At 36.9% G+C, this 27,760-nt stretch overlaps 4 protein-coding genes across 7 annotated transcripts; 3 read left to right on the top strand and 1 right to left on the bottom strand.

The window, feature by feature from the left end:
• Nucleotides 1-1,510: 1,510 nt before the first annotated feature.
• Nucleotides 1,511-13,888, bottom strand: LOC113338571. Its single transcript, XM_026583962.1, has 5 exons — nucleotides 13,478-13,888; nucleotides 13,337-13,423; nucleotides 12,844-13,198; nucleotides 12,343-12,665; nucleotides 1,511-5,434 (listed from the first exon to the last, which is right to left on the bottom strand). The coding sequence occupies exons 1-5, from the start codon at nucleotides 13,886-13,888 to the stop codon at nucleotides 1,511-1,513; spliced, it is 5,100 nt and encodes a 1,699-aa protein (XP_026439747.1).
• Nucleotides 13,889-20,202: 6,314 nt separating this feature from the next.
• On the top strand, nucleotides 20,203-23,020 carry LOC113339071 (protein NUCLEAR FUSION DEFECTIVE 4-like). Its single transcript, XM_026584474.1, has one exon. The coding sequence runs from the start codon at nucleotides 20,574-20,576 to the stop codon at nucleotides 22,368-22,370; it is 1,797 nt and encodes a 598-aa protein (XP_026440259.1). The 5' UTR covers nucleotides 20,203-20,573; the 3' UTR covers nucleotides 22,371-23,020.
• Nucleotides 23,021-23,301: 281 nt separating this feature from the next.
• On the top strand, nucleotides 23,302-26,622 carry LOC113338389. 4 transcript variants are annotated; one of them, XM_026583826.1, is made up of 4 exons: nucleotides 23,310-23,525; nucleotides 23,624-23,699; nucleotides 23,997-24,286; nucleotides 26,143-26,622. In XM_026583826.1, exons 1-3 carry the CDS (start codon nucleotides 23,517-23,519, stop codon nucleotides 24,281-24,283), a joined length of 372 nt encoding a protein of 123 aa, XP_026439611.1. In that variant the 5' UTR covers nucleotides 23,310-23,516; the 3' UTR covers nucleotides 24,284-24,286; nucleotides 26,143-26,622. The 4 variants fall into 4 exon arrangements, with proteins under 4 accessions (XP_026439608.1, XP_026439611.1, XP_026439610.1 ...); XM_026583825.1 differs by lacking the exon at nucleotides 26,143-26,622 and adding an exon at nucleotides 24,627-24,676; XM_026583824.1 differs by lacking the exon at nucleotides 26,143-26,622 and adding an exon at nucleotides 24,492-24,615.
• On the top strand, nucleotides 24,663-26,447 carry LOC113338570 (protein NUCLEAR FUSION DEFECTIVE 4-like). The gene has a single exon (XM_026583961.1). The coding sequence runs from the start codon at nucleotides 24,663-24,665 to the stop codon at nucleotides 26,445-26,447; it is 1,785 nt and encodes a 594-aa protein (XP_026439746.1).
• Nucleotides 26,623-27,760: the final 1,138 nt, after the last annotated feature.

The raw sequence follows: 27,760 nt of genomic DNA, 5'->3' as shown, positions 1-27,760 counted from the left end.
CCTTTTGGTTATTCTCATACATATCAAGAACCTTATGACGGCTATGTAAGTGAACAATCACGAGGATGGAAGGATAGTTATGCTTCTGATCAATTATTTTCTAGTAATGTGCAGATGAAAGGGAATTTGTAACTAAAAAGTTGTGATACTGAATCAAAACCTATTCCTCTTTCTCGTGTTTTTCCTTCACTCTTTCCAAAAGAGGAGATTGTGCACAAGGGTGGAAAGCGTGTTAACATCAGAAAACTATATGCGCGATACAACCAACTGGAAAAAGCCGGTGCATAACAAGAGACTCTTGATGAAATTAAGAAGTCCATAGACATGGAATTCGAACGTCGTTGGGATGTTAGCGGTTTTGAGGTTGATAATGATTCCGATGAAGATGAACAACCTCTTGAAATTCCTTGCAACAATGATACGATTATTCTAACTACGGATCATAATAAAGATCATTCGCCTATTCAAAAGAAGGAGATTGGGTATGACATATCTATTGTTATAAACGGTGTAACGTACTCAAACGAAGAAATTAGGAGTTGTATCAATGAACTAGACGTTTTAAGGCAGGATTCCAATTCGGATAATGAGAGTGTTGATGAAGAGACTGCGATTGAGAATGAAACCAAATTTATTAAAGTCGTGGAAGACCAAATTGAGCTTTCCAAGGATTATAATGATGCTGAGATTCCGATCAACGTAGAAACTGACGAAGAATGGCTAAATAGTTTGATAGAAGACCACGATACAAATGAGGTAAATAATTCATTAAAATTCTTTAAGAATTATGAAGATCCCGTAATACAAGATATTGTGAAAGGTTTGTCTAATCCTTTGCATTATTTTATATCTTTTGATTCTCATATCCCAATTGAAATAGTTTCCAAAAGAGTCGTTAACCTGATTTTTAAGGAGCTACCTCACTTAGTTTTGGGTATATGTTGGTGTAGAACGTTAGTACTAGGGAATCACACAATGTATAAAACTTCTCAAAGGAAGAATATGATTATTCAAAGTCCGTCTTCTTTTCTTTTAGACGAGGACATATATAGGCCTTATTAGGCTTAAAGACAATATCTTCTAAGATTAATGCAAATAAAAGGAAATCTACCCAAATACGATATCATGCAAGATATCTCTTATTTCTTAACAAAAATAACAAACATGCAGATATTCTTGCATGGTTAACGAATATTCTTTCGCTGATCTCTTCCTTTCAAATAAGATTCTGCCATATCTTGCACTACATCATTCTCCCCGGGAAAGAGGAAATTCGCCCTCGAATTAGGCAGGTTAGGAAGATCATCATCGGACGAGTCGCTGTGGTAGGGAATTAGATGACGCACATTGAACACATCAGCCGTATGAATATGACTGGGAAGCTTCAGATGGTAAGCATTTGGGTTGAGTTTTTCAATTATTTCAAATGGACCAATCTTGCGAGGACCCAACTTGTTGTATGTACCCGCCGAAAAACGTTCCTTAATAAGCACAGCCCAAACGAAATCACCTACCTCAAATTCAACATGACGACGATGCTTATCAGCGGCCGTTTCAACATGACCGGTGCTAGGTCGAGTGAGGAACGAGGGTTAAACCCACAGACCACTTGAAAAGGACTAAACCCTGTGCTTCTATGAATTGCTCTATTGAAAGCGAATTCAGCTTGAAACAGATGTTGATCCCATTGCTTAGTGTGAGACCCAACCAAACTACGAAGTAAATTCCCAAGAGAACGGTTCACTACCTCTGTCTGCCCATCCGTTTGTGGGTGATAAGCGCTGCTGAATTTTAGCTCCGTACGTAACAATTTCCAAAGACATCTCCAAAAATGACTAAGAAATTTAGAATCACGGTCAGAAACGATGGATTCCGGAAGACCATGCAGACGGTACACATTTCTGAAAAATAATAGCGCCACATTAACCGCGTCCGTAGTCTTCTTGCATGCTACAAAATGTGACATCTTGGAAAATCTGTCAACTATAACAAAAACATAATCCATTCCCTGTTGAGTGCGCGGTAAACCGACGACAAAGTCCATACTAATATCAATCCATGGCTTCGAAGGAATTGGCAACGGCATATAAAGACCCGCATTCGTAGCTGACCCTTTAGAGATCTGACAGACGTGACAACGGGAGACAAATCGTTGGACCTCCTTAAAAAGACGCGGCAAAAAATAGGAGAAAGAGATCAGTTGGAATGTTTTGTCACGACCAAAGTGACCTTCGTTATGTATCTCCTGGATGATCTTCAACCTCAAGCTACAGGACGGGATGCACAGTCGAGTACCTTTGAAGATAAATCCGTCCAGCAAGGAGAATTGTGTATTATTGCCAGCACGTACAGCTTCCAATATGACAGAAAAATATGGGTCTGATTGGTATAATGTCGCAAACGAGTCAAACCCCCATACTTCAGTCCGCAGAGATGTTAAGAGGCTCCGACGACGACTCAGACCATCAGCCACACGGTTTTGAGTACCAGCCTTGTGTTTGAGGACGAACGTGAAATCCTGCAGATAGCTAGCCCACTTAACCTGGCGTGCATTCATCTTGTCTTGATTACCTATGTGCTTGAGAGCGTCGTGGTCAGTAAACAAAACAAAGTCGGAATGAATCAAATAATGACGCCAGTGCTTGAGAGTCTGTATGATGGCATAAAATTCCAATTCGTACGTGCTATAATTACGTTTGGCTCCATTCAACTTTTCACTGAAAAAGGCGACCGGCTTACCTGTTTGGGTTAAGACGGCACCAATACCCACCTTAGAGGCGTCTGTATGAACCTCAAATGGTAAAGAAAAATTTGGTAAAGACAATATAGGGGCAGAACAAAGCTTCTCCTTCAGCAAGATGAAGCTTGCTGTAGCTGCGTCTGTCCAAGCAAACTTGCCATCCTTCATGCAGTCGGTGATTGCTGCTGCAATAGTGCTAAAGTGGGGAATAAACCTTCTATAAAAGGATGCGAACCCATGAAAGCTCCTGGCCTCATGGATTGTTTGCGGACAAGGCCAAGTACGCACAACATCAACCTTCGATTCATCCACGGAAATACCATCCTTGGATATGACGTATCCAAGAAACAAAATGCGATCTGTACCGAAGACACACTTCTTTGTAGCGGCAAAGAAATTTTGCTGGCGTAAGACTACTAAGACCTCACGAAGATGACGCAAGTGCATATCCAAGTTAGTACTATAAACCAAAATGTCATCGAAATAAACGACCACAAACTTACCCAAAAATGGTTTTAATACTTCATTCATGACACGCATAAACGTACTTGGAGCATTGGAGAGACCAAACGGCATCACCAACCATTCATAAAGTCCTTCCCTAGTTTTAAAAGCGGTCTTCCACTCATCTCCAGGCCGTATACGAATCTGATGGTAGCCACTACGCAAATCCAATTTGCTAAAAATCGTCGCACCATGAAGCTGGTCCAGGATATCATCCAGACGAGGGATGGGAAAACGATATTTCACCGTAATCTTATTAATAGCATGACTTTCCACACACATGCACCATGAACCATCCTTCTTAGGAATGAGCAACGCCGGAACTGCACAAGGACTAAGACTCTCCCTGATGAGACCCTTGGCTAATAACTCCCCTACCTGACGCTGTAGTTCCTCGTGTTCTCTTGGGCTCATACGGTAATGAGCTCGATTAGGAAGAACCGATCCTGGTACTAAGTCTATCCGGTGCTGAATAGCACGAGATGGAGGCAACCCCTCCGGAAGGTCAACAGGAAAAATGTCTGCAAAGTCCGATAATACTCCCTGGATACATGACGGAACCTCCACAGCCGTCGCAGATGCAGGAGAAAGACCACACAAGATGAACACAATACCCTCATCTATCATCTCGGTCTCAAACGTACGCCAAGACAGAAAATTGGAAGCCAGGTTAGAGAGTGGTTTGTGCACAGCCTCCTTGGCAGGGACTAACGTGATGCGAGTCGATTTGAACCAGAATGAATATGTGTTTAGTTTACCATCGTGCATTACCTCCCTGTCGTATTTCCAAGGTCGTCCCAATAGCAAATGACAAGCATCCATAACCACGACATCACACCACAAAGCATCTTCGTATATAGAACCAATGGAAAACTTCACAAGACAACGTTTGGAAATAGTTACCTCCGAACCTTTACTCAGCCAGTGAAGAGAGTACGGACTAGGATGTTTCTCTGTTGATAACTTGAGATTTCTCACAGCTTCTTCAGACACCACGTTCTCACAGCTGCCTGAGTCAATGATCATTCGACAGACTTTGCCTTCTATGGTGCACGTTGTCTGGAAGATGTTCTTTCTGAGCCATGACTCGTCAGCGTCGACCTTCGGCGCCAGGAATGATGGTCGAGAAATCATCAAGCAGTCACCTTGGTCCCCTGGTAGAAATACTTCATCGAACTCAGTTGATGTCTCCTCCGCATCAGCAAAGACATCATCAGCAGCAGTAGTCTCTACGAGTAAAGCTTTGCCAGGTCGACCAGCCTTACGACAATCGTTTGCCAAGTGACCAGGATCACCACATCGGTAGCATTTAGGACCAGGCCTCTGAGACGTACTAACATTCTGTTGAGCGGAAGCAATCTGTGAAGGAGCAATAGTAGGACGGCCAACAGCTGCTCTAATTGACTTACGGGATAATTGCTTTTCCAAACGCAGACCTCGTTGGTGAACCTCAGACACAGAAAAATAATCAAACATATTTAGTGTGTCCTGGAAAGTCTCACGCAGACCACCTATATAGCGGGATACAAGCTGATCATCGGTGTCTGTAATACCTGACCGAGTGACCAAATCATAGAACTCTTTCGTATATTCATCAATGGATCGAAAACCCTGACGAAGATTTTGTAAACGAATATACAGTTCTCTGGTATAGTTAAATGGCAAAAAGGCTGAACGCATACACTTTTCAAGCCTTGCCCAGGAAGTAATAGGAGGTTTACCTTTCTGAATTCTAGATGCTTTCAACTGACGCCACCAAACAACAGCCCTTCCGCGAAAGCGCGTAGCCACAAGCGGAACCACTCGATCATCAGGAACCCTCTTAAATTCCAGAACTTCCTCCACGGTAGAGAACCAGTCTATACAATCTTCCGGTGATAAACCGCTACCATGAAACTCAGGAATCTTTATGCGGAATGACGATTCCCAACTCCTAGAAGCACGCTCACGCCCAGCAAAGGGGTTTTCAGTATCAGTATCGTCATCTGTTCCATCCGAATTGGATTCATCCGTAGGAGGACGACGGCGCTCATGTCGTTGTAAAAATGTTGCTACTTGACCGGAGAGCTGCTCAACCGTGCGTGATAATTCATCGTATCTAGTTCTCTCCATCACCTCATCAACTAGAGCTTCGCGAGGACCACCCTGACCTCTACCACGAACCATGTTGGAAGGATCGATACCCAGATTCTGAATACCAAATGGTGTAGAACGTTAGTACTAGGAATCACACAATGTATAAAACTTCTCAAAGGAAGAATATGATTATTCAAAGTCCGTCTTCTTTTCTTTTAGACGAGGACATATATAGGCCTTATTAGGCTTAAAGACAATATCTTCTAAGATTAATGCAAATAAAAGGAAATCTACCCAAATACGATATCATGCAAGATATCTCTTATTTCTTAACAAAAATAACAAACATGCAGATATTCTTGCATGGTTAACGAATACTCTTTCGCTGATCTCTTCCTTTCAAATAAGATTCTGCCATATCTTGCACTACATCATATGTGCTATTAATATTCTTAATAATTATTTTTCTTATAAGTATCCACCACTTGATGTGTTTGATTCGAGTATTGTGCAGGTTCACCAAGCTGAAGAACCTTTTGAAGTTCCCGAATTCAATGTTCTCTATCCACTTCCGAGAGTAGAAAGGACTAAGTGTGGGGGAAACTTCAGTAAAGTGATAGATTAAATATTTATATTTTGTGATAATGTATTTGTGAAGCTATTATTTGAATTTCAAATTGTTATTTGGAAGGATTACCAAATTTTCAGATTGTTGGTAAACGGACGATAACAATAACATCGGGCTTTGACGATGTTAAACCAAGCGCTAAATGGGAGGCAACCCATCGGTTTTGTATCTCTATACCTTTTGTTTTTATTTTTCTTAGTTTTTCATATCATATCTTGCATTCTCATCTTAGATTTTACAAGTCTTATATCTATAATGAAAGTTTTGACGAAACTATTCTCGTCAGAAAATTCTGACTGCGCACTTGTTATGGAAACAACTTTCGAGACTTCATACAGAGTCCGATTTGAGTGGTTGACCCCAACTTTGAAAGAGTATAGACATACCTTTCTTTTCCAAAAAGAAAATATGAATTCGGAGTCTGTTAAATTTGACCGATAATCCTGGACATTTGAGTTTTGGTATTTTTTCAGAACCTTTTCAGATTGCATGTCAGTCAGTCCGGAGGCCATAAAAGTCAGACCGCTTATCGAAACACGGTGCCTTTTTAACACATCATATATAAGACGTAGGTGAACAACTTTTCTTTAGGATGTTTTTCCTAGTTCCCTACCCATTGGTACATTTTGCGAGTTTAATTTGCTGTAATGTCAGAAATCAGAATTTTCGATTTTGAACATTGAGGACAATGTTGAGTTTAAGTGTGGGGGAGTAGTTAAGCATGTTTGGATTGCATAAAAAACAAACAAATAATACTCTTTGATTTCTTGAATTATTGAGACTTCATCTTTTGGAGTTAGTTATGGGCTATTTAGGATGACACTCTACACCTTTTAAAGGTTGAAACAATTCTTACGGCTATAGATTGAGTTCCATTTTGTCATTCCACAATCCTTAAATATGTATATGTTCATAACTGAATGCGAAAATAAGCTATGGTAGTCATTTGAAAGATTCATCCTTGCATTTAATCATTACTGAATCACTTTCTTTTTATTTTTGCGGTTATATGTTTCTCTAAAGTGATTTGGTGGGATCCTGATACTACCGTGAATGTTGTATCAAGGTAATCATTGGTTGAGTATTTAAAAGCCCCATAAGACAATTGTCTTACACTCATAAAGAGTGAGCCGAGAAAAAAAAAGAGAAAAAAAAAAGAAAAAGAAAAAGAAAAGAAAAGAATAAGAAAGAAATATATATATAAGACTCCTCTTCATTTATCGACACTAATAAATGATAGGTCTGGAATTGCCGACTAATCATAGCCGATGAAAACAAAAACCATATCATCATTATATAGCAAGTCAAAATGACTATTGATGAGGTTCTTGACACTTTGATAGCAGTATGTGTGAAACGTTGTCCCTGTTTCAAGGCAACTATCATGTACTTGCTGAAAAGGAACATGCGCTTAGAGTATCTAATCATGTGGTCGAGTTAAATGGGAGCTTCTCTAAACTATTGTGCTATAAAATAAAGATCCTTTGACGATATTCATACAAGTATTGTGGGTAACATCTTTCACTTAACTCAACATTTGCACACTTCACTTTTCTATTTCCATTTTCTTATCTATCCATGTGATTTCAGTATGCGAGTGTTGTGACAAACATTGTAACAAGTACGATGACTATCTTAGTAGAGTTTTGCAATCAGTTTGAATGTCACACGTAAGTAATTGCTTGTGTGTGCGGATTGAAATGTATGTGGGATGTTTGTGGCTAAAGAACTTATGCAAGCCAATTATTTAGCTATTACTTTGTGTCAATCCTTAGTGGTTCTTCCAAGGAGAAAAATTGTAGTAGGTTTTGCGGGTATACCTCTTGTACTCCCTCACGAGACTATAACTCGTCCACTAGGGACACCTAGGGGTTTAAAGGCCTATTATTCATGCAAAGAGTAACCGTGTCCTCACGACATGGAGTTGTTGTATCTAGTATTAGTTTTATTTAGTTTGCTCGAGAACTAGAAAAAGCTAAGTGTGGGAGAATTTGATAAGTGCATAATTCATATGATTTTAGTGCCCATTCCATACTTGTTTTAGCTATTATTCTTGCATGTATTCGTATTATTACTTTGGTTTTCTCTTATTTATATCAATTAGGTGAATCATCCAAAAAGGAGCTATAAATTGCTGAAAAGAGCTAGGAAGAGAAGTATTCCAAGTATCCAAGTGCCCAAGTCCAAGAGAAGTGGAGGAAGTGCGACGAAAAGGAGCAAAACGCTCAAAATCAAGAGACGGGCCAAAGACGGATCTTAACTCATTCAAATTAAGGATTTCTCATCACCATCTTGAAGAGAATTGAAAGATAAAAATAATAAGGTCATTCCGAGTTCGGATGAAGAAGTTGTGGCCAAAAACATTTTTTATCAAATACCGAAGACAATGAAGTCCGCGAACTGGGTTCGCATACCGGGTTCGCAGACATAATTACGAAAATTTCTGCTGGATTTTGAAGTTCGCGAACTTAGCAAATGGGAAATGTGTATTCACACGTTTGGTTTCGCTATGTCGTGTTTTCGGGTCGGGTTCTTGAACCGAACTAAATACTTGGAGACAAAGAAATCTAAACGTATAAAAAGGTATTAGGTCATATCATCGATTAGGATAACACAAGTTCTACATAAAAACCTAGGGTTTACCCCTTTAGGGGGAAACCACCATTATTCATCTTCTTTGTAATATGAGTAGCTAAATATTTTGTTGATTAAGGATGAATTCAATGTTCTAAGCGTGAAGCTTTAATATTAATACAAATTTATTCAGAGTTTTTATCATCATCGTTTTTCTTAACCATATCTAGGGTTTATGAATGATTCTTAGATTGATTTGGGATGCATACTAGATTCGTCTATTGATTGTTCTATCGCTAGTAGAAGTTATGAGATAAGTAATCGTCGATTAACTCTCTACACAAGTAGAAACCGCGAGACCTTACAGAGGGATTTTTTGGAGGAATCGTGTGTGAAGACAACACCAGCAAGTAAACCTTGATCTAAGAGTTTAACTACTGGTATCAACCTAAATTCACAAAGCGTAAAGCGTTCGATTGGATTACACCTTGAGTGATATAGTACTTGGTGGTTCGTTGGATAAAATCTAGTAGGCTAGAACTTCCGTATCCATTGATTGAAGGAGTTTTGGGGATAACATGATCTAGATGTATTCTACGGTTAGTGATGAATGGTTCTTACGAACAATAGATAAGTATTTCCGGTTAACATTTGGTAACGACGAAGGATTCCTTGATCATCTCTTTTCTTCTTATTGTCTTTTTATCTATCTCACAACCAACCCCATTTTTTATTTACTTTATCTTGCTGATCAAATAACCTATCAATTACACATCTCTCGGTGGGAACGATCTCTTACAATCGCAATATTACCAGTTAATTAGTGGGAAATATATTTATTAATTTGTTGAGCCTACGACATCCCATACAACAACGACATTTATGGATTGAATGTATATAGGTTATTGTGTTGTTGAATTCGGAAATCAAGCGTATGTATAATGAATTCTTGTAATTTGTTTATCCATATGATTTAATAGTTTTGTCACTGAAATTGACAAAGGGGGAGATTGTTAGAGAATAACTCGATTGAACCCACCAAACGTTGGTATGCCAAGTTTGGTTGTCATATTTTAGTGAACCAAAACTCATTTAAAAAGTCGCCTGATTATATATTAGAGTCAACTTCGTATAGGTTAGCTTGAAAGTATTAGGATATGAGACATTACAAGTATTGGGAAGACTTGAAGAAGTGAAGAAGTAAGGAGCTACAACGACAACGTCATCCTTCCACTTGAGGTTAGTGATATTTGACTTGAACAGTTTCATTCCATAACGTATCTTTCAAGTCTTGCATATTGAAAACATAACTGCGAAGCATGAATGATTATACTCTAGTTAGACGTAGTATTAAGGAATACAATACGAGGTTTATTGCTTAACTGTTAAACTTTGTATATAATATATCGACATAATCTTTTGAATGCTATTGTGATTATGTATGGGTATGAGGTGAAGATTTCATCCTAGGAAATAATGTTTTACATTCGTTTAAAGGAAGTAAATTCATGAACTCGTTTTGTAAATAGAAAGGGAAATCGCTAGGATTATTGGTATTGTGATTCATTGCATATATTTTAAACTACCAATATGTGTGATTAGTATAACCTCTCATGACTTGTTTATGTTCTTGGTAAAAATATTCACAAGCCATAACTTTTGTATTGGTATAACTTTTATTAATGAAACCGATCTTAAGTAATCACCTGAGATGGTATGATCGATTTAGTGTTATTGGTATGACCAACTCTAGGCAAAGCGTAATCGATCCTATGAAGAGGTGCAACCGATCACAAAATGGGAATCGATCCTTGTAAGAGGTGCAACACGTTTTTAGCAGATGGGGGAACCGATCCTATGAACATGTGCAACACGTTTTTAGTAAAAGTGGAACCGATACTATGGACATGTGCAGTAAATACAAGTAGTTACCATAAGTATGGGGGGAACCGATCCTAGTATCTAGTCAACCAAATTTTTTTGTAAAGCTAGTGTGACTATGCACAGTACTCACGTGGAGGTAGAACCGAAACTTTTTTTGGTAGAACCGTTAAACCCATGATTTGTGATTGGGTGTTCTTAATCAATCACATAGTTCTTGAAAGTCAGATGAACCAATTCTAAACTTTTTTGGAAGTGTGGCAAATCGGTTTCAAGATTGTAAGTATGAAAGAGGACTTACAAAGTAAAGATGTCGACATTCTTTGAACATGTGCAGTAATGCTTATCTTTTATTGTTCAAAGATATTCCTTAATAGCTAAAGAAAATCCCTGATCGAAATATAAGTTAAGAATATTTTAATTAAGGTTGTTAATTTTATTTTTAGAAAAATGAAAATTGGTAATGTGCATTTACTAATTGGAGATTTTATAAGAGATTTTCGGTCAATGTTTGGACAAAGCATTTCCAGGAATTATGGAAACCGAATCTGGAATACATTGCATGCCTTGAGAATATTTTTAGTTTTGGAAATTCCTTGGTGCTCAAACTTCTTTGGTCTATAAATACCAAAGTTTGCATTTCGAGCAAACTAATCCTCAGAGCCATTAAAACTACGTAGTTGTGTTGTTACTGGTGGAGCCGCCTATTCGGAGAGGAAAGTAACCTAATTAGGCGAAATCTCTTACGGCCGTTCAGTTTGAATACTTTTTTGGGATTGAGAAGCTCTATTAGTACCGTTGGTGGGAAACTAGACATTTGCGGTTTATTATTAGTTTTCGATTGATTTCATTGACTAACGGTTGTTGAACTTTGATTGCACCTAGTTTTTTTATGCTTGAAAATCTTCTCTTCTGATATAAGATTCACTCAAACTAGATCGAAGTTTCAACGGGGATCTTTAGACTATTTGTAGATCCAAAGACGTCTTGTGATAATCCATTATTAACAGACTCCGTTCTGTGCGTTATTGATCACAAGAGATTAAAGTTGATTGCGTGCAGGTGTTTATTGAATATCTAAGAAGATTTGAAGACAAAGAAGACTTTTAAGATTTCTGATTTGGGTTCATAATATTTGGTGTGCACAATACTTGTTTCGGTTAAAGAGGATCCAACTATAATCAGTTTATACTTGTGGTAGATTGGATTGATTAGTTGAGTATATCAGAATCAATACGATTCTTTGTGATTCAAGGTATTGATTGCAAAATCTAGGCGATTACTTTGGTAGTCGTTAGTGGATAGATCTAAGGACCTGAAAAAGGAGTTTTTTGAGATAAACAGAAGAGCCTTTTGTCGAACTCACATCACCTAGTTGAAAAGAGTTAATACCAAACATATTTTTTGTTCCTTTACTGTTTGGAATACGAACCAAAGGAATTGTTCCAAGTACGTGACTTGTTCATAAGTTGGAGGCGTGGGAATACAGACGAAACTAGGTGAACTATGAATTTAGTTGCTTGGTCTCAACTATACGAAGTTGGATTGATTTTGTATAGCGGCTTAATCCTGAGAATATTCAATTCTGGACAAGGTCCCGGGGTTTTTTTGCGTTTGCGGTTTCCTCGTTAACAAAATCTTGATGTGGCTTTTACTTTTCTATTTCCGTGATTATAATTGTTTATATTATAATTAGAAGTAAAATACACAAACGTTAATTCCTATTTAATTTATAGTAATCCTATTGTGTTTGGTTAAGTCCGAACCTTTTATCAAGTATACATACTTCGTTATTGTATTGTCTCGATCTCGTATCCATAAACGATCACAGGAAGTGTGAACCGATTAGTTACATTGTCTCGACTCAGTCCATAGACAATCACTTTCGGAGAAAGGACTTATAGGTGGAAAAGTTTTAGATTGAGGGATATTTGGGTACCCTCGTCTTTTCAACCATTGTAACAGCAAACCTTAAGTTACAACTAGTAACAACTTCTAAAAATTTAGCTCGGCCAGCAGTATGAATAACAGAAACAGTAACTTCCAGGGGATTCCACGCCACCCAAAGTCTACCATAAGAATTATTAATGTAGTTATCAATGAAATTCCAATTTTTATTAACATCAAATCTAATAGTATCCTTATTCAACTGATGAACATGAGTTTCAACAACACCTAAAATAGAAAGTTTATTTGATAAAGTAAATCTACTAAGCTCACGTTGCTTTAGAGGGTCATTGAGCCCTCTAATGTTCCAGCGACCTAGATTAAACATTATCATTAAGAAGAGAGAGTGGCCTCTTATGAGGCCTAGAAGATTTCTTAAGATCTAATCCCTTTGGTGAAAAAGCTGTAGAACTAGAGACACTAATAGGTTTAGGTAAGAATTTACCTCTAACTCCACCAAAACCAGAAGCATTTGATTGTGTGATTCAAGTACCATTTTTGCTTTGATTCTCAGTACATGAGTTGAAATTTTGGATCATAGTCTTCAAAGGACCCATAACTTCCTGTTGCTTCTCCCTATCCTCCTCAATCAAAATATCAAACATGTTCTCTGTGGTAATGCTAACTGAATTCTCAACATCCATGATTTCATTTTCTTTATTTCCACCGAGAGATATAGTATCATCTTCCATTTTTTCGTGATCCATCCATGATTTAGGATTTGTATTAATAAGTAGTTTATGCCAATTATTCTTAGACCCTTTGACAACCCATTGTTGTTCACCAGTGGTGGTGGTCTTCACTTGCTTAGCTGGTGTTTTAATCTCTTTAGTCTTAGCTTTTGGACACTTAGCCAGAGTATGACCAAAACATGTGTATTCAGAACAGATTTGTGGCTTTCATGAGTACTCAACATCAACATCTACAATATGCTTCCCTTTATAGTAAATAGGTAAAGAAGTAGGATAATTACAATTAATATCTACCTCAACCAAAACTCTAGCAAAGCTCATTCTTGATTTCGCCAGAGTAAAATGATCCATCATTATAGGCTTACCAATAAAACTAGCAATCTAAGAAAGGAAATTAGCAATCCACATATGTAATTGTACCTTGCGAAGATTTACCCAAGTTGGAACTGATTTAAGTTCAGCTAATTCTTGCTCAATTAGTTCATGCCATGGTCTGACTGGAAACAATTGATTAGCAACAAAAACAGGAACAAATTCGAAAGCACTGAGAAAATCATCCTCATTATCAAATTCAAAAACATAAATAGAGTCTCCATGGATGGTCATTTTCATCTCACCTTTGAGCTTCCAAGCACGAGACACGGAATTCTTAATCATCAAATAAGGTAATTTCTTACCTAAACAAACCCCAATCAATAAATTCTCACAGTTTGAGATATCTTCAGAAACATCTTCAAATTCAATGTCTGCAACTCTATTACCATCAATCGAACTAGGAAGTGTGAACCCTAGGTTAGCATCAGGAGCAACCTCTCTTCTCTTTTCAAATAAGTCCGACCAAACCATTTTAGGAGAAACCCCAGGGTGATTTCGATCCTCCCACACTTGATCTCTCTACCTTCTCGGAGGATGATGGTAGAGTGGAAACAACAAGAGAAACACCAGATCCACCATCTTCAGCCATGACGGAGGAGAAAGTAACATGAAAACCCTAGAGAGACGAACAAAATAAAATCTCCTTGATTCGGGGTCAAAATCGCCTGGCCAATCAAGGAGAGAGAAAGTTTTTCAGAATCATTACAAAAGGCAATACAACCTTGCACAAACTTTAGACTTGAGACTAATGTGATCGTTTAATTCGATTGGTGCTTTATCCACCAAACTAAGTACCTTTTTTAATCTGGCTAAATTGGGGCTTATGGTGATTAATTGGGGCCTATGTTTAAAAAAAAGGGTCATTAAGAAGTAATCTCTAGAAACCCCTTATCCAACTATTTTAGTGAATGGCTATTTTCCCTTGATTACTTAGCGTTAATTTAGTTGATTAGTAGTAAAAAAATCGTGTTAGATGTGAAATTAACTTGTGTTAATGAATCATCTAAACATGAAAAATTTAAAATTTTGAATTTTTTTTAAAAACACCAACCAAGAATCGGTTTATGTTCACATTAGTATCAACCGATTGTAACTTCAAAAACATACATAAATTTTTTGAAATTTGCTTTTACCCAGAATCGGTTTGTATTGACATGAAAATCAACCGATTATCCAGAATCGGATTATATGGACATGAATATAAACAGATTCTGGTAATTTTTTCTTTTTGATCGGGAAAGTATGTGTTGTTAAACATCAGATACAACTAACATTTATTCTACTCCATACTTATACTCGAGTTAAGAATGAGTATGATTTCAGTACTCATTTTCAAATCATTTGAGAATTCATACTCGTTTTCAATTCGAGTATAAAATTATACTCGTTTTCAAGTTGGGTGCAAAATCATACGTGTATAACACTATTTTCACCTGTACTCGAACTGAAATCGAGTAAGATTTCTTACTCATTCTGTGATCGAGTATTAACTAGAAAAAAAAAGTGGGTTAATCAGAATCGATTTACGTGGTCTTTCACATAATCCGATTCTAGCAAAAAAAAAAAAACATACAGAAGACTTGATATTTCACATAATCGGTTTATATAGGCACATACAGACCGATTCTTGATTTCTCTACAAATCCAAACTTGGACTCAGAATCGGTTTATATATGCGTACACCAAAAATCGATTCCTGGTAACATCAACTACAATCGGTTTATTCTAGTGCACATATAAACCGATTCTGGGTTGATTTTTCAGAAAATTAGATGAAGAAATTTCAGAGATTCATGGTTTAATCGTTGTTGAGTTTCTCTAAAGGAACAGACTAAAGAGAGTTAACTCAATCACTCTAATTTGTTTGTCGCCGATTTTTTTTTGCAAAAACCAAAAAATAAAGAATTGAATTGTTGTTTGTGATTAGGTTTTAGTTTTTTTTGTTTGATGAATTGGGTTTTAATTTTTGATTGAAGATTGTTAATAGAAATGATTTAGATTTTAGAATTTGTTTTAGGAATTATTAAGAATGTATAAGGATAATCTAGTATTTTAATATATTTTAAACACCCCTTATCATTTTCTATTGGGTTGATGAAGAAATCCATAAGCCCCAATTAATCATCATAGGCCCTAATTTAACCAGATTTTGTAAACAATAGTTCAGAAAACCAAGTTTCATATACCAGTGTTACTCCTTCTGTAGATAGTGAGATTTACTGTCTACGGCCGCAATAAGTCTCTTAATTTTGGCGAAACAGGATTTGGCAGAGAAACTTGACGAGACAACAGAAATCTTGCCGAAACAAGTGAGTAAATCGTGAGACAGTATAAAAATTAAGTTACTAAAATCAAAACCCGCACTAACATCTCTGAGGAGGCTCTAGCTCTTTTTTACTTTACTTAAAATTAGATTATTAGTGTTGTTAACTGTTAAGTAACAGTGCAACACTGCTTGTATCCATTATTGTTTTTGTTGCTTCTTGTGGACTGTGTACTACTGAACTATGAAGTACTCGCTGGGCTGTGTGTTAAAACAGCCCATCAAGTAGTCTCAATATTTCTTGTTATAAGATCGGTCATAGACTCATAGTCATTGATTAGAAAATATTATCGGGAGAAACGTGCAAGGAAAATTTCATTGATTCTGGGTAGTGAAATAATGGGCTCTCCCTCCCACACTAGGTTTGTGTGAAATTATCGTCCATGCATCGATATTTGGTTTTTAATTTTTTATGATATGTATTGCAATTTTTTATATTTCAAGTATTTATAGTCGTAGTTTAGTAATACAAGTTACATCTCGAAAGTTGAAACCCATTTTTACAATTACGAATAAAATTTGTTTCACATGGTTCTTTAAGAAATAAGGATGACTTCTCTTAAATGTAGTACAAGTTTTTGTTAACCATAACCCATTTAGAATAAGTACTTTATCTAGCCAAACGGACCTTTAAAATCATTACACATAGCCCACAAAATTATACATAATTATTATACATCGTCCAATAAGATGATCATTAAACCATAAATCAACAAAAGAAAAGTTAATTATCTAGTTTTTATAATTAAATTTATGTGAGATATTTGACATGATTAACATTTTTGAAGACTAATCAATATCCTCAATCAATTTTGGTGCAATCATGATTGAGAAAAAAAATCATCTTGGAAAAGTTTCTATTATTGATTGTGTTCATAGAGTTTGAGGAAAATGGTCCTAAGAAAAGAATCAAACACTAAGTCAATTCCGTTTCTATTGATGTTATTGTGGAAATTTTTGATAATTAGAATATATACCCCTTCTATTTTTTTATTATCAATATCATGATTAAGAAGAGAAAAAAAAATCATTTTAGAGAGAATTAGAATTATGATCTTTTTATAGAGAAAAATATGAAATAAGGTTTACAATTGTGTGAGCAATATAAGAGAATACTTAACTAATTTGAAATACGATGAAGTATGATTAAAATAAAAATTAGGGTTCATTTTGAATAAAGAGAAGAATTTAAGTTTGATTGTTAGTGAAAATTAAAACGTATTTGGATTCTCATTTTAACTTAAATTTTTTGGGTTATGGTTAATAAATGTGTGGGATATATTTACCTGGCTAAATTGGGGCCTATGCCACTTAATTGGAGCCTATAACTACATGACAAAATAGGGTCATTAGGAAGTAATTTGTAGAAATCCCTTATCCATTATTTATGTTAATATCTAATATGCCCTTACTAAACTAGTGATGATTAATTAAGTTAATTTTTATTAATTTAATAAGTGTTTGAGTGGGATTATATTGTTTGGATTAGAGTAGAAATTCATTTTTATTTTCTAAGGTTTGGAGCGAAAGAAGTAGAGGGAAAAAAGGAAAAACTAGGGTTTTTGATTTTCTTAGCAAAAATGAAAGAATATAGTGATGATGAAGACTCTAGTAGTGATGAATAGGTGGGTGCATCAGATTATCATGATTTCGATCCTACCGAATTGGAAAATTTGTTGAATGAAGAAGACAAAGTGAACCAAAGAATGCTTGGGGATATTATTCAAGCACAAAAATAATTTCGTCGGGAAGAAGAAGGTGATAATGCTCTTAATAAACAGGTATGAGTTATAACGATCTACAAACATGTATTTGCATGTCCCAATCGCTCAAAAAAGGAAAAAATTTCAAAACTTTAACCCAGAATCGGTTTATTCGATAACACTACATAAACCGATTCTGGGTAAAATCCCCAAATTTGGATCTATAATCGGTCTTTGTTAGTCACCATATAACCCGATTGTAATAAATTTTTTGTCTCCATAGGTACGTGACCAGAATCTGTTTTTTTTTTGGTGATGTTAATAACCCGATTTCTTCACTTAAATAATCAAGTAGAAAACACAAAGTTGACAATCGGATTATTTTCGTGTATATGTAAACCGATTTTAAAGTTCCAAGAGAAATGTGAACAATAATCGGATTATATGACACTAGAAGTGAACCGATTCTGAACTTTGAATTTTTTACGACAATTCTTAAATCGGTCTTTATAGTTGCACATATACACCGATTACTTGGAATCGGTTTATTCGACTGTAACATATAAACCGATTTTGAATCATCAACTTGTTGATATTTGTTGTAGGTTGTTGTGGCGTTTGAAGAAGATCAATCCGAAGCCGTATCTCTGTTGGGTCTTGATACCTCTGCCCACTATTTTACCGATTTGGAATGTAAAGATGGAAACGATGCAAAGCAATGGTTTATAGACAAGGGAATAGAGATCAAATGCGCATTAGTTTTAAGCCGTCATTCAAGCAAAGAGCGTTTGGAAATTGTTTGTGAGAGAGGTGGAAAGCAAGAAAGTAATTGGGCAAAGGAAAGACTGTACGTGAAGAAGACGACAAGGGAATACATTACTAAATCAAAGAAGTATGGTTGCCCGTTTAAGATTATAGTTAATAGACCCGAGAAACCCGATGGTAGTAGGGTATACAAGTTCTCTAAAGTGATGAATGGTTGTCACAATCATGATGATCCGGAATCTCTTGTTGGACACGCGGCCGTTTGTGGGTTGAAACCACATCAATTGGAAACGGTGAGGTCGATGAAAGCGTGTAGACCAAGTGACATCCTTAGGAAGATTAAGGAGGATGATAAGGATAACTTGTCTACTTTGAGGCAAATTTACACGGCAATAGCAGCCTTTAGGAGGAGGTCATGGGATGGTAGAGCGGTTATGGAACAATCTCAATGGTTAGCCGATCAACACGGATACACAATGAGGAAGCAAGTATTGGAAGGCAAGGTGACTCGTATTTTTTTGGCGCATCGGGAGATGATCAAGTTGGCACAATGCTTCTATCAAGTTTTGTTAATAGATTGTACATACAAGACCAACAAGTACAATATGCCGTTGTTAAACATTGCTTGACATACTTCCGACAAGCAAACTTTCATGGTAGCATGGGAGTTTATGAATCGGGAGAATGACGTGAGTTTTACTTGGATGCTAGAGACCTTGAAAGAGATATACCGTGGCGATCAAACTCCAAGGATCAAAGTAACGGATAAGGACCAAGCATTAATGAATGTCATTGGAGTGGTTTTTCCGGATACTAAGCATTTTCTTTGCACATGGCACATACAATGAAATATTAGAAGTAATTGTAGGGGTCATATCCAAAAGCCAAAGCCACAAAAAGGTACCACTCGTGAAAAGGCCGAAGATGAGCGTCTTCAAAAACTAACTCCGGAACAAAGAGATGAGGAAAAGATGTCCGATTCTTGAGGTAGTTTGTTGCAGCTTTTTCAGAATCGGTTTATATGGACGACAATGTAATCCGATTATTGAAGAAAAGAGTTCAGAGATTTTTAACTAAACAATCAGATTACATATGGTCCAAAATAATCCGAACATGAATCCAGAATCGGTTGATGTGTGTATTAATGTAATCCGATTATAGTTGATGTTCATCACATCAACCCAGAATCGGAGTATGTAGGTTCACAGTAAAAGCCGATTTTGATCACAATCGGGTTGCTATGGTTTACATATAAACCGATTATGGGTGGATTTTCAGATACCTTGATGAGTGAATTTCAAAGTTTTAGAGGTAAATCATTGTAGAGTATCTCTTAGAAGGAAGGGTTTAAAGGGATTTAACTCAATCACCCAAATTTTTTGTTTTTGGGTTGTTTTTTTTTATAAACCAAAAGGAAATTAGATTATAATTGTTGTTTGTGATTGATTAGGATTTAGTTTTAATTTTGATGGAAATTGAAAAATAAATTGAGTTTGATTAATGATTTTTGTATTTGTTAATTAAGTTATGATTTTGTATTTGTATTTGTGTTAGAATAATTAAGATATTTTTAGGTTAATTTAGTAATTTTACAATCTTTAGACACCCCTTGTCATTCTCTATTGGATGGACGAAGAAATCCATAGGCCCCAATTAAGTGGCATAGGCCCCAATTTAGCGAGGATATTTAAGAGAAGCCATCCTCCTCACATGTCAATTCTCTACACATTAATTACATAGTTGAAATGAAAACAATGATGTCCCAACTCGAGAAGTCAGATTTCAGTTTCAGAGCAGTTTCTACGCAAAGTATCCTTGATTTATGAGTGGTAACAACAACAACAAACAGCACATTAACCTAGCAAGTAGATCACAAAGAAAGTAGGCATAAACTGATAGCGAGCTCAGTACCTATCTGTGACCACTTGCCTTCAAAGTCCAAACTCGATTTCAATCGTACACTTAGCTTCGTGGGACTTCTGTAGGCTCCAAATTCTTCTATATGCTGGAAGCTTTCTTGGTTCCTTCTGTGAATTTGTATGCATCTTACTTGTAATGATGCGGCCTTCTTAACATATTCCCTTTTATCTCTCGATCAAAAAAATCTGCGACCACTTGCTCTCCTCACCCACATGTGGTATAAAGAAATTTTACTGGCTAATAAAGAGTTTCTCGCCAATCTCTATGTAAGAATATAAATTAATCCACAAGAATCTCAAGTTTGACTTATGGAAACAATGATATGAGAGTCTCCATCAGTCCATCTTCATTTTTACTCCATTACATACATTTCTTTGTTGCTTCAGATTCCTGAAGAAGATGAGGTTATAAGGAAAGAAAAAGGAGGAGAAGAAGAAAACAAAGAATGATGGAAACAGGGAGTGGAAGTGGTGGTGGCTCGATGGACCTTGTTCGCTTCACTGCACAAGTTCTCCGGGGCAGATGGTTCATGCTTTTTGCCTCCGTCCTCCTAATGGGTTGTGCTGGTGGGACTTATGTTTTCGGAATCTACTCCAAAGCAATTAAGAGAACTCTCGGGTACGATCAGACGACACTTAACTTGATTGGTTTCTTCAAAGACCTTGGAACTACTGTTGGGATTTTCTCTGGGCTTATAGCTGAAGTGACTCCAAACTGGTTTGTTCTACTTGTTGGTGCATCTTTGAACTTTGTTGGATACTTCATGGTGTGGATTAGTGTAAGTGGCCGTATTTCGAAACCCCACATTTGGCAGATGTGCCTCTATATCTGCATTGGTGCTAATTCTCAGAATTTTACCCTCACAAGTGTTATGGTCACCTCTGTAAAGAACTTTCCAGGCAACCGAGGAACACTATTGGGTCTTCTAAAGGGATTCACTGGCCTAAGTGGAGCCGTCATGACGCAACTTTACCTGGCCATCTATGGTAACAACTCTACGTCTCTAATCCTCTTCATTGCATGGTTTCCTGCTGTTATATCTATCTTCTTTGTCTATGCAATCCGTTTGATTAAAGTCGTTGGGCAGTCGAATGTCGAAGGGAGAGTTATTTACAAGTATCTCATGATATCTGCTGTGCTAGCTCTATTTATAATGGGTATAACCATAACTCAGAAACAAAAAACCTTCTCCCATGCCGAATATGTTGTAACTTCAACTGTTGTGTGTATCTTACTCTTCATTCCTCTAGCTGTATCAGTTAAAGAAGAGCTTGTACTCTGGAATCTAATGAAACAAAACTTTATGCCACCAAATATTTTAACTATTGAAACCCCATCTCTTGTGGACCCGATTCCTCTTTCATTGACTACGAGACAATCAGCAAGAGAAGAGAACCCAAAACCAACAGTTTCATGCTTTTCAGACGTTTTCAATCCCCCGGAGAGGGGAGAAGATTATACCATTTTGCAGGCAGTACTGAGCATTGACATGTTATTGCTCATTATCGGTTCATTCTGTGGACTCGGTACTAGTCTCACAGCGATAGACAATTTGGGGCAAATTGGTGAATCTCTTGGCTACCCAACACTTACTATAAGCACTTTTATATCGCTCATGAGTATTTGGAACTATTTCGGAAGAGTTTGTGTTGGTTTGATCTCTGAAATCCTCCTTACGAAATGGAGATTTCCCAGAACTCTAGTGACGACAATTGTCCTTCTTGTTTCTTGTATTGGTCATATTCTTATCGCCTTTCCAATGCCTGGTTCTATCTACCTTGCTTCAGTGATCATTGGCTTTTGTTATGGTGCACAAGTAACACTAATCTACACAGTCTTATCTGAGCTCTTTGGGCTCAAATATTACTCGACATTGTATAACTGTGGGACGCTAGCAATGCCTCTTGGTTCTTATGTGTTCAACGTAAGAGTTGCGGGGTTCCTTTACGACAGAGAGGCTTTGAAGCAATTGGAGGTTATGGGACTTGGTAGGGATTCAGTGAAGGAATTGACATGTATTGGAAAACAATGTTACAGGTTATGTTTTATTATATTAACAGCAGCAACATTTGTTGGAGCTGTTAGTTCCTTCGTTTTGTTTATTAGGACAAGAAAATTCTACCAAGGAGATATTTATAAAAAGTTTAGACAGGAGACAACCCTGGCCAACACACAAGTCGAAGCTTCCGAACTGGTTTCACCAATGGATTCTGATATCAAACGAAAGGTATCGGGTATGTGAGCAACGGGCATCCGATTCCGGCCAACAGTTCTCTCATCATTTTATGTTTTCTAATTAATTGTGAGTTAAAGTTGGATATCTTAAGTGTAACTCCATCTGTATACTCCACTGACTCTAGACTCTAGAGAGTGGTCTCACGAGAACCAAAGGTAAATAATCCCTTGTGATTGTTATACTGTTCTATTACTGCATTCTTGTGCAGTACATGTTTTTTTTTTCTTTTGCAGAGTAAAATGCATATTAGAGTGCAGAATTTTAGAACTTTATTTAACCAAAGGTTAGGTCGGACCACCACTAGTGCATGCGATTTTCTTTCTCTTTTTCATACAAGGCAGAGAATCTGGTGGTCATTAGAATAGATATAAAAAAGATATGGTGGTAATGGTCCTAAAGGAGAATCGTGATAGGGAGATAAAGAGAAGGTGGTGCGTGGTGGTGAGCAAAAAGATTCAGCACGCGGTTATAAAGAGTGTGTTTGATGCAGATGTTTCGAGGAAAGTATACCTACAAATAAAATCTTCCTTTTTTGTGAAGGTCCCATATAAAACAATTCACAATTGAAATTGAGATCGATATATGGTAATGTTTGCTATTTCGAATTGCGTTCATTTTTTTTTTGGTAAAATGTAGAGTCTTATAAATGGAAAATATCATCAAAATTCAGATGTAAATTCATTGTCGTTTGGGTTTTGCGGTGAAAATGACGAAAATCATGTCTGACCTTGACCTTGTCATCTTAGAGTGTTCCTCCTCATTGTTAAAATGTTTAAGAAATGTCAATTGAAACTTGAAAAATAAATATACTTGTAAACGGACGGATTGGATCCCTCGACCTTTTCTTTTACAGTCTATCTACCTTGCTGTCCTCCTTTTTCAGTGGCATTCGTACAAAAATGCGTGTGAAGGATTTTTCTAACTCATAAGCCCCGTTAAAAAAAAAGTAGTACCATCGTGGATTACCTCAAGTAGACCATGAGACGTTGTACTAAACTTGTTATTCTTAATTAAGCTACTAGAAACTGCGAATCACCTGCTGAGCAAAAATTATCCGCCGTCTTCAATCTCTCTCCATGAACACAATTATGATTTCTTCATTCGCAGAGGTGGTAGATAGGGAGAGAGGACGCTTTGAGCGTAATCCTATAGATGAATCAAGTAAGATTGAATTAATTACACATTTCTCAGGTTTTTTTTTTACATACGGCTTAGGGTTTTCAATTACACATTTCTCTGTTTGTTTATTATTGTCGCAGCTTTTTTTGTTGGTGAATGGGATGATTGTAATGATTATTTCACTGATAGCGATGATAAGAAGCAAAAATCAGAGGTGTAAGGAACATTTAGAACTTTTCTCTTATTTCATAAAAATAGAAAAGTTGGCCATCCTTAATTGAAAAAGACCCCTACTTCGTGGATTTACACCTCGCCATCTATAGATGGCCGAGGACGAGTAACAATGATGCAGTCATAAGTCTAGTTATAGCGAGCCATAAGAGTCCATTTGCTTTGTTAATTCCTTCGTTTGCTATTTACTCCTGTTGAATTAGCATGATGAAATAGGATAGTCGATGTCCTCTTTTGTAATTGTCTGGTTTGTTCTTCACTCTATATGTAATGAATTTTCAGATGGAGAGAAAATTGACATGGGTATCGAAGATGGAGCTTCAGCAAATCAAAGCAGCGAGAGAAGGATGTCTGAAGGTGACGTAGAGACTATGGAGGAGGACATATCAGGAGCCACTAAATCCACTAATGGGAATACTTCAGAGGAGGATATGTCAACTGAGATGAAGGATAAGAAGGAGAAGCGAAAGTTACAAGAGGATGGGGTCGAATCAGAACAGAACGAATATATCGAAACTGCAATTGAAGTGAAGAAGAAAAACAAGTCTATAAGCACAAGTGATGTTTAAGTAGTAAGTTCATTTTCATTCATTTATTTTTTTTGTTCTGTGATCCAATCTCCTACTGTCATACGGTTTCCTTCAATCATTGGTTCTACTTATGGAAAACATTAGTTCTAGTCAATTGGTTGCAAAGAACTTTCAGTAGAAACACAGTATACGTGGGAATAAACTGATCACGAGTTTAACAGAGAACTTCTCGTCCACTATGTAACAGGAAACCCAAAAGAATCCCAAGACCATTAGGTACAGCTCAAAATATATATGATGGTCCATCTTCATTTTCATTTTACTCCACTACGTATAGATTTTGTTGCTTCCGATTACTGAAATAGAAAAAAGACAAAAATAGGAGAAGAAGGAGAAGGAAAACAAAAGAAAAAAAGAGATGCTTGGAACAGGTAGTGGCTTGAAGAACATTGTCCGCTTCACAGTTCAAGTTCTTCGAGGCAGATGGTTCATGCTTTTTGCCGCTATCCTCCTCATGGGTAGTACTGGTGGGATTTATATTTTCGGAATTTACTCCAAAGAAATAAAGAAAACGATGGGGTACGACCAGACAACCCTAAACTTGCTTGGTTTCTTCAAAGACCTTGGAAGTAGTATTGGAATTTTCTCTGGTCTTATTGCTGAAGTGACTCCAAATTGGTTTGTTCTACTTGTTGGTACATCCTTGAACTTTGTTGGATACTTCATGGTGTGGATAAGTATAAGTGGTCATATCTCCAAACCCAACGTTTGGCAGATGTGCCTGTATATTTGCATTGGTGCCAATTCTCAGAATTTTACCCTCACAAGTGTTATGGTCACCTCAGTAAAGAACTTTCCAGAAAATCGAGGAACCTTATTGGGACTGCTAAAGGGATTCACTGGCTTAAGTGGAGCCGTCATGATGCAGCTTTACCTTGCCATCTATGGTAACGACTCCAAATCTCTAATCCTCTTCATTGCATGGTTCCCTGCAGTTATATCTCTCTTCTTTGTTTATGCAATCCGTTTGATTGAAGTCGTTCGACAGTCAAGCGTCGAAAGAACAGTAATTTACAAGTATCTATTAATATCCGGTGTGCTAGCTTTATTCATAATGGGTATAACTATAACTCAGAATCAAAAAAACTTCTCCCATGCCGGATACATTGTAACTTCAACTGTTGTGTGCATCCTGCTCTTTATTCCTCTGGCTATATCAATTAAAGAAGAACTTGTAGTCTGGAATACAATAAAGCAAAATGTTAAACCCCCGAAGGTTATAACAGTTGAAACTCCATCTCTTGTCGACTCGATTCCTCTTCCATTGACTACGAGACAATTAGGAAAAGAAGAGAACCAAAAACCAACAGTTTCTTGTTTTTCAGATGTTTTCAATCTCCCAGAAAGGGGAGAAGACTATACCATCTTGCAGGCAATACTAAGCATTGACATGTTATTGCTTATTATTGTGTCATTCTGTGGGCTCGGCACTAGTCTCACAGCGATAGATAATTTGGGTCAAATTGGTGAATCTCTTGGCTACCCAACACTAACCATACGTACTTTTGTATCACTTATAAGTATTTGGAACTATTTTGGAAGAGTTTGTGTCGGTTTTGTCTCTGAAATTCTCCTCACAAAGTGGAAGTTTCCCAGAACTCTGGTGATGGCTATCATCCTTCTTGCTTCTTGTATCGGTCACATTCTTATCGCCTTTCCGCTTCCTGGTTCTATCTATTGTGCATCGATAATGATTGGTTTTTGCTATGGTGCACATATAACATTAATCTACACGGTTATATCTGAACTTTTTGGACTCAAACATTATTCGACGTTGTATAACTGCGGCGTGCTAGCGATGCCTCTCGGATCTTACGTATTTAACGTACGAGTTGCAGGTTTTCTGTACGACAGAGAGGCTTTGAAGCAATTGAAGGTTATAGGACTTGGTAGAGATTCAGTGAAGGAATTAACATGCATTGGAAAACATTGTTACAGGCTATGTTTTATTATATTAGCAGGAACAACATTCATTGGAGCTTTAAGTTCCTTCATTTTGTTTATTAGGACAAAAAAATTCTACCAGGGAGATATTTATATGAAATTCCGACTTGAGAAAACCATGGCTAGCACAGAAGCCGAAAATACCGAAATGGTTTCACCGATAGCCTCTAATACCAAATGCAAGGTATCAAATTCGTGAGTAACGAGCGTCAAACTTCGGACAGCAGTTCACCTTTTCAATCTATTTTTATTTTTTTGTTAAAGTTTGATGTTTTAACATGTATTGCCATATGTATACTCTTAGCGAGGGTCTAGTACACCAATGTATTAGTACCACAAGTATATCTATAATGTGAAACGGTTCCTCATGCAAATCTTACAGACCAACAAGGGGTCTGAGATAAGGTGATCCCCTGTCTCCATACCTGTTTATCATTTGTATGGAATCTTTCTCTAGATATCTCATCCATGCGGAAAGTAACAACCTTATTCATGGTCTTAAGGTCTGCAAAGATGCTCCCAGTATCAGTCATCTGCTTTTTGCAGATGTTTGTCTCATCTTTGCAAAAGCTTCGTATACTGAAGATGATAATTTATTGATCTTGATTAAAGATTTCAGTTTGGCCTATGGTCAAGTTATATATCTCCAAAAATCTGGATGTTTTTTTAGTAATAATGTTCACCCCGACCAAGTGTGTCCCTTATCAATGATCTTAAAGTTAAGAAAATAGCTTTAAATGAGAAATATTTTGGCATTCTCCTCTTTATTACTAGGTCTAGAACTGATTCTTTTAATTATCTTAATGATCATTTTGATAAGAGATATTCTAAGTGGAAAGAATCAGGCAGGTAGATCTGTTATGGTCCAAAATGTGTTAAAATCTTCTCCTATCTATCACATGAACACTTTTACTATTCCAGATAATATCATTAATAGTATGAAATCTTCTCAAAGAGATTTCTGGTGGGGTAAGTCTAGACCAGGGGGTATTTACTTTAGAGCTTGGCCAAGGATTTGTACACATAAATATCAGGGAGCTTTAGGTTTTAGAAACCTCAAACATGTGAATCTGTCTCTTTTATCTAAAACTTCTTGGAACTTGATACATTGCCATTCTCTCCGTTATCCCAGGAAGGATGATTGTTTAGGCTTGGAGGAGAGTATAAGTAGAGGTCTTGATTTTATTGCTCAAAATTGTGTTTGGGAAGTTAAGAATGGTAAGAGTATTTCTGCTTTTGAAGATAGGTGGTTTCCTAACCCCGTTGAGCCCATACTTATAGCAAGCCCTAATCATAATCTTACAATCTCTGCTTTTACTGATGAAGACACTAAAAGTTGGATTCCCGACCTAGCGTGCCTTCTTTGCCCCCCAGAATGCTAAGATTATTGTTGAATCTAGGAAACCCTTTTCAGAAGATGATAGACTCATCTGGCCACATTCCAAAAATAGTCAGTTTTCTGTTAAGTATGCATACAAAGTCATTTCTGATGAGATCAATTACATGAGCAAT

Source organism: Papaver somniferum, unplaced genomic scaffold, assembly GCF_003573695.1.
Source record: "Papaver somniferum cultivar HN1 unplaced genomic scaffold, ASM357369v1 unplaced-scaffold_19, whole genome shotgun sequence".
Taxonomy (NCBI): Eukaryota; Viridiplantae; Streptophyta; class Magnoliopsida; order Ranunculales; family Papaveraceae; genus Papaver; species Papaver somniferum.
The sequence above is the reverse complement of the archived record's forward strand: the minus strand, read 5'-3'. Positions and strand labels throughout refer to the sequence as shown.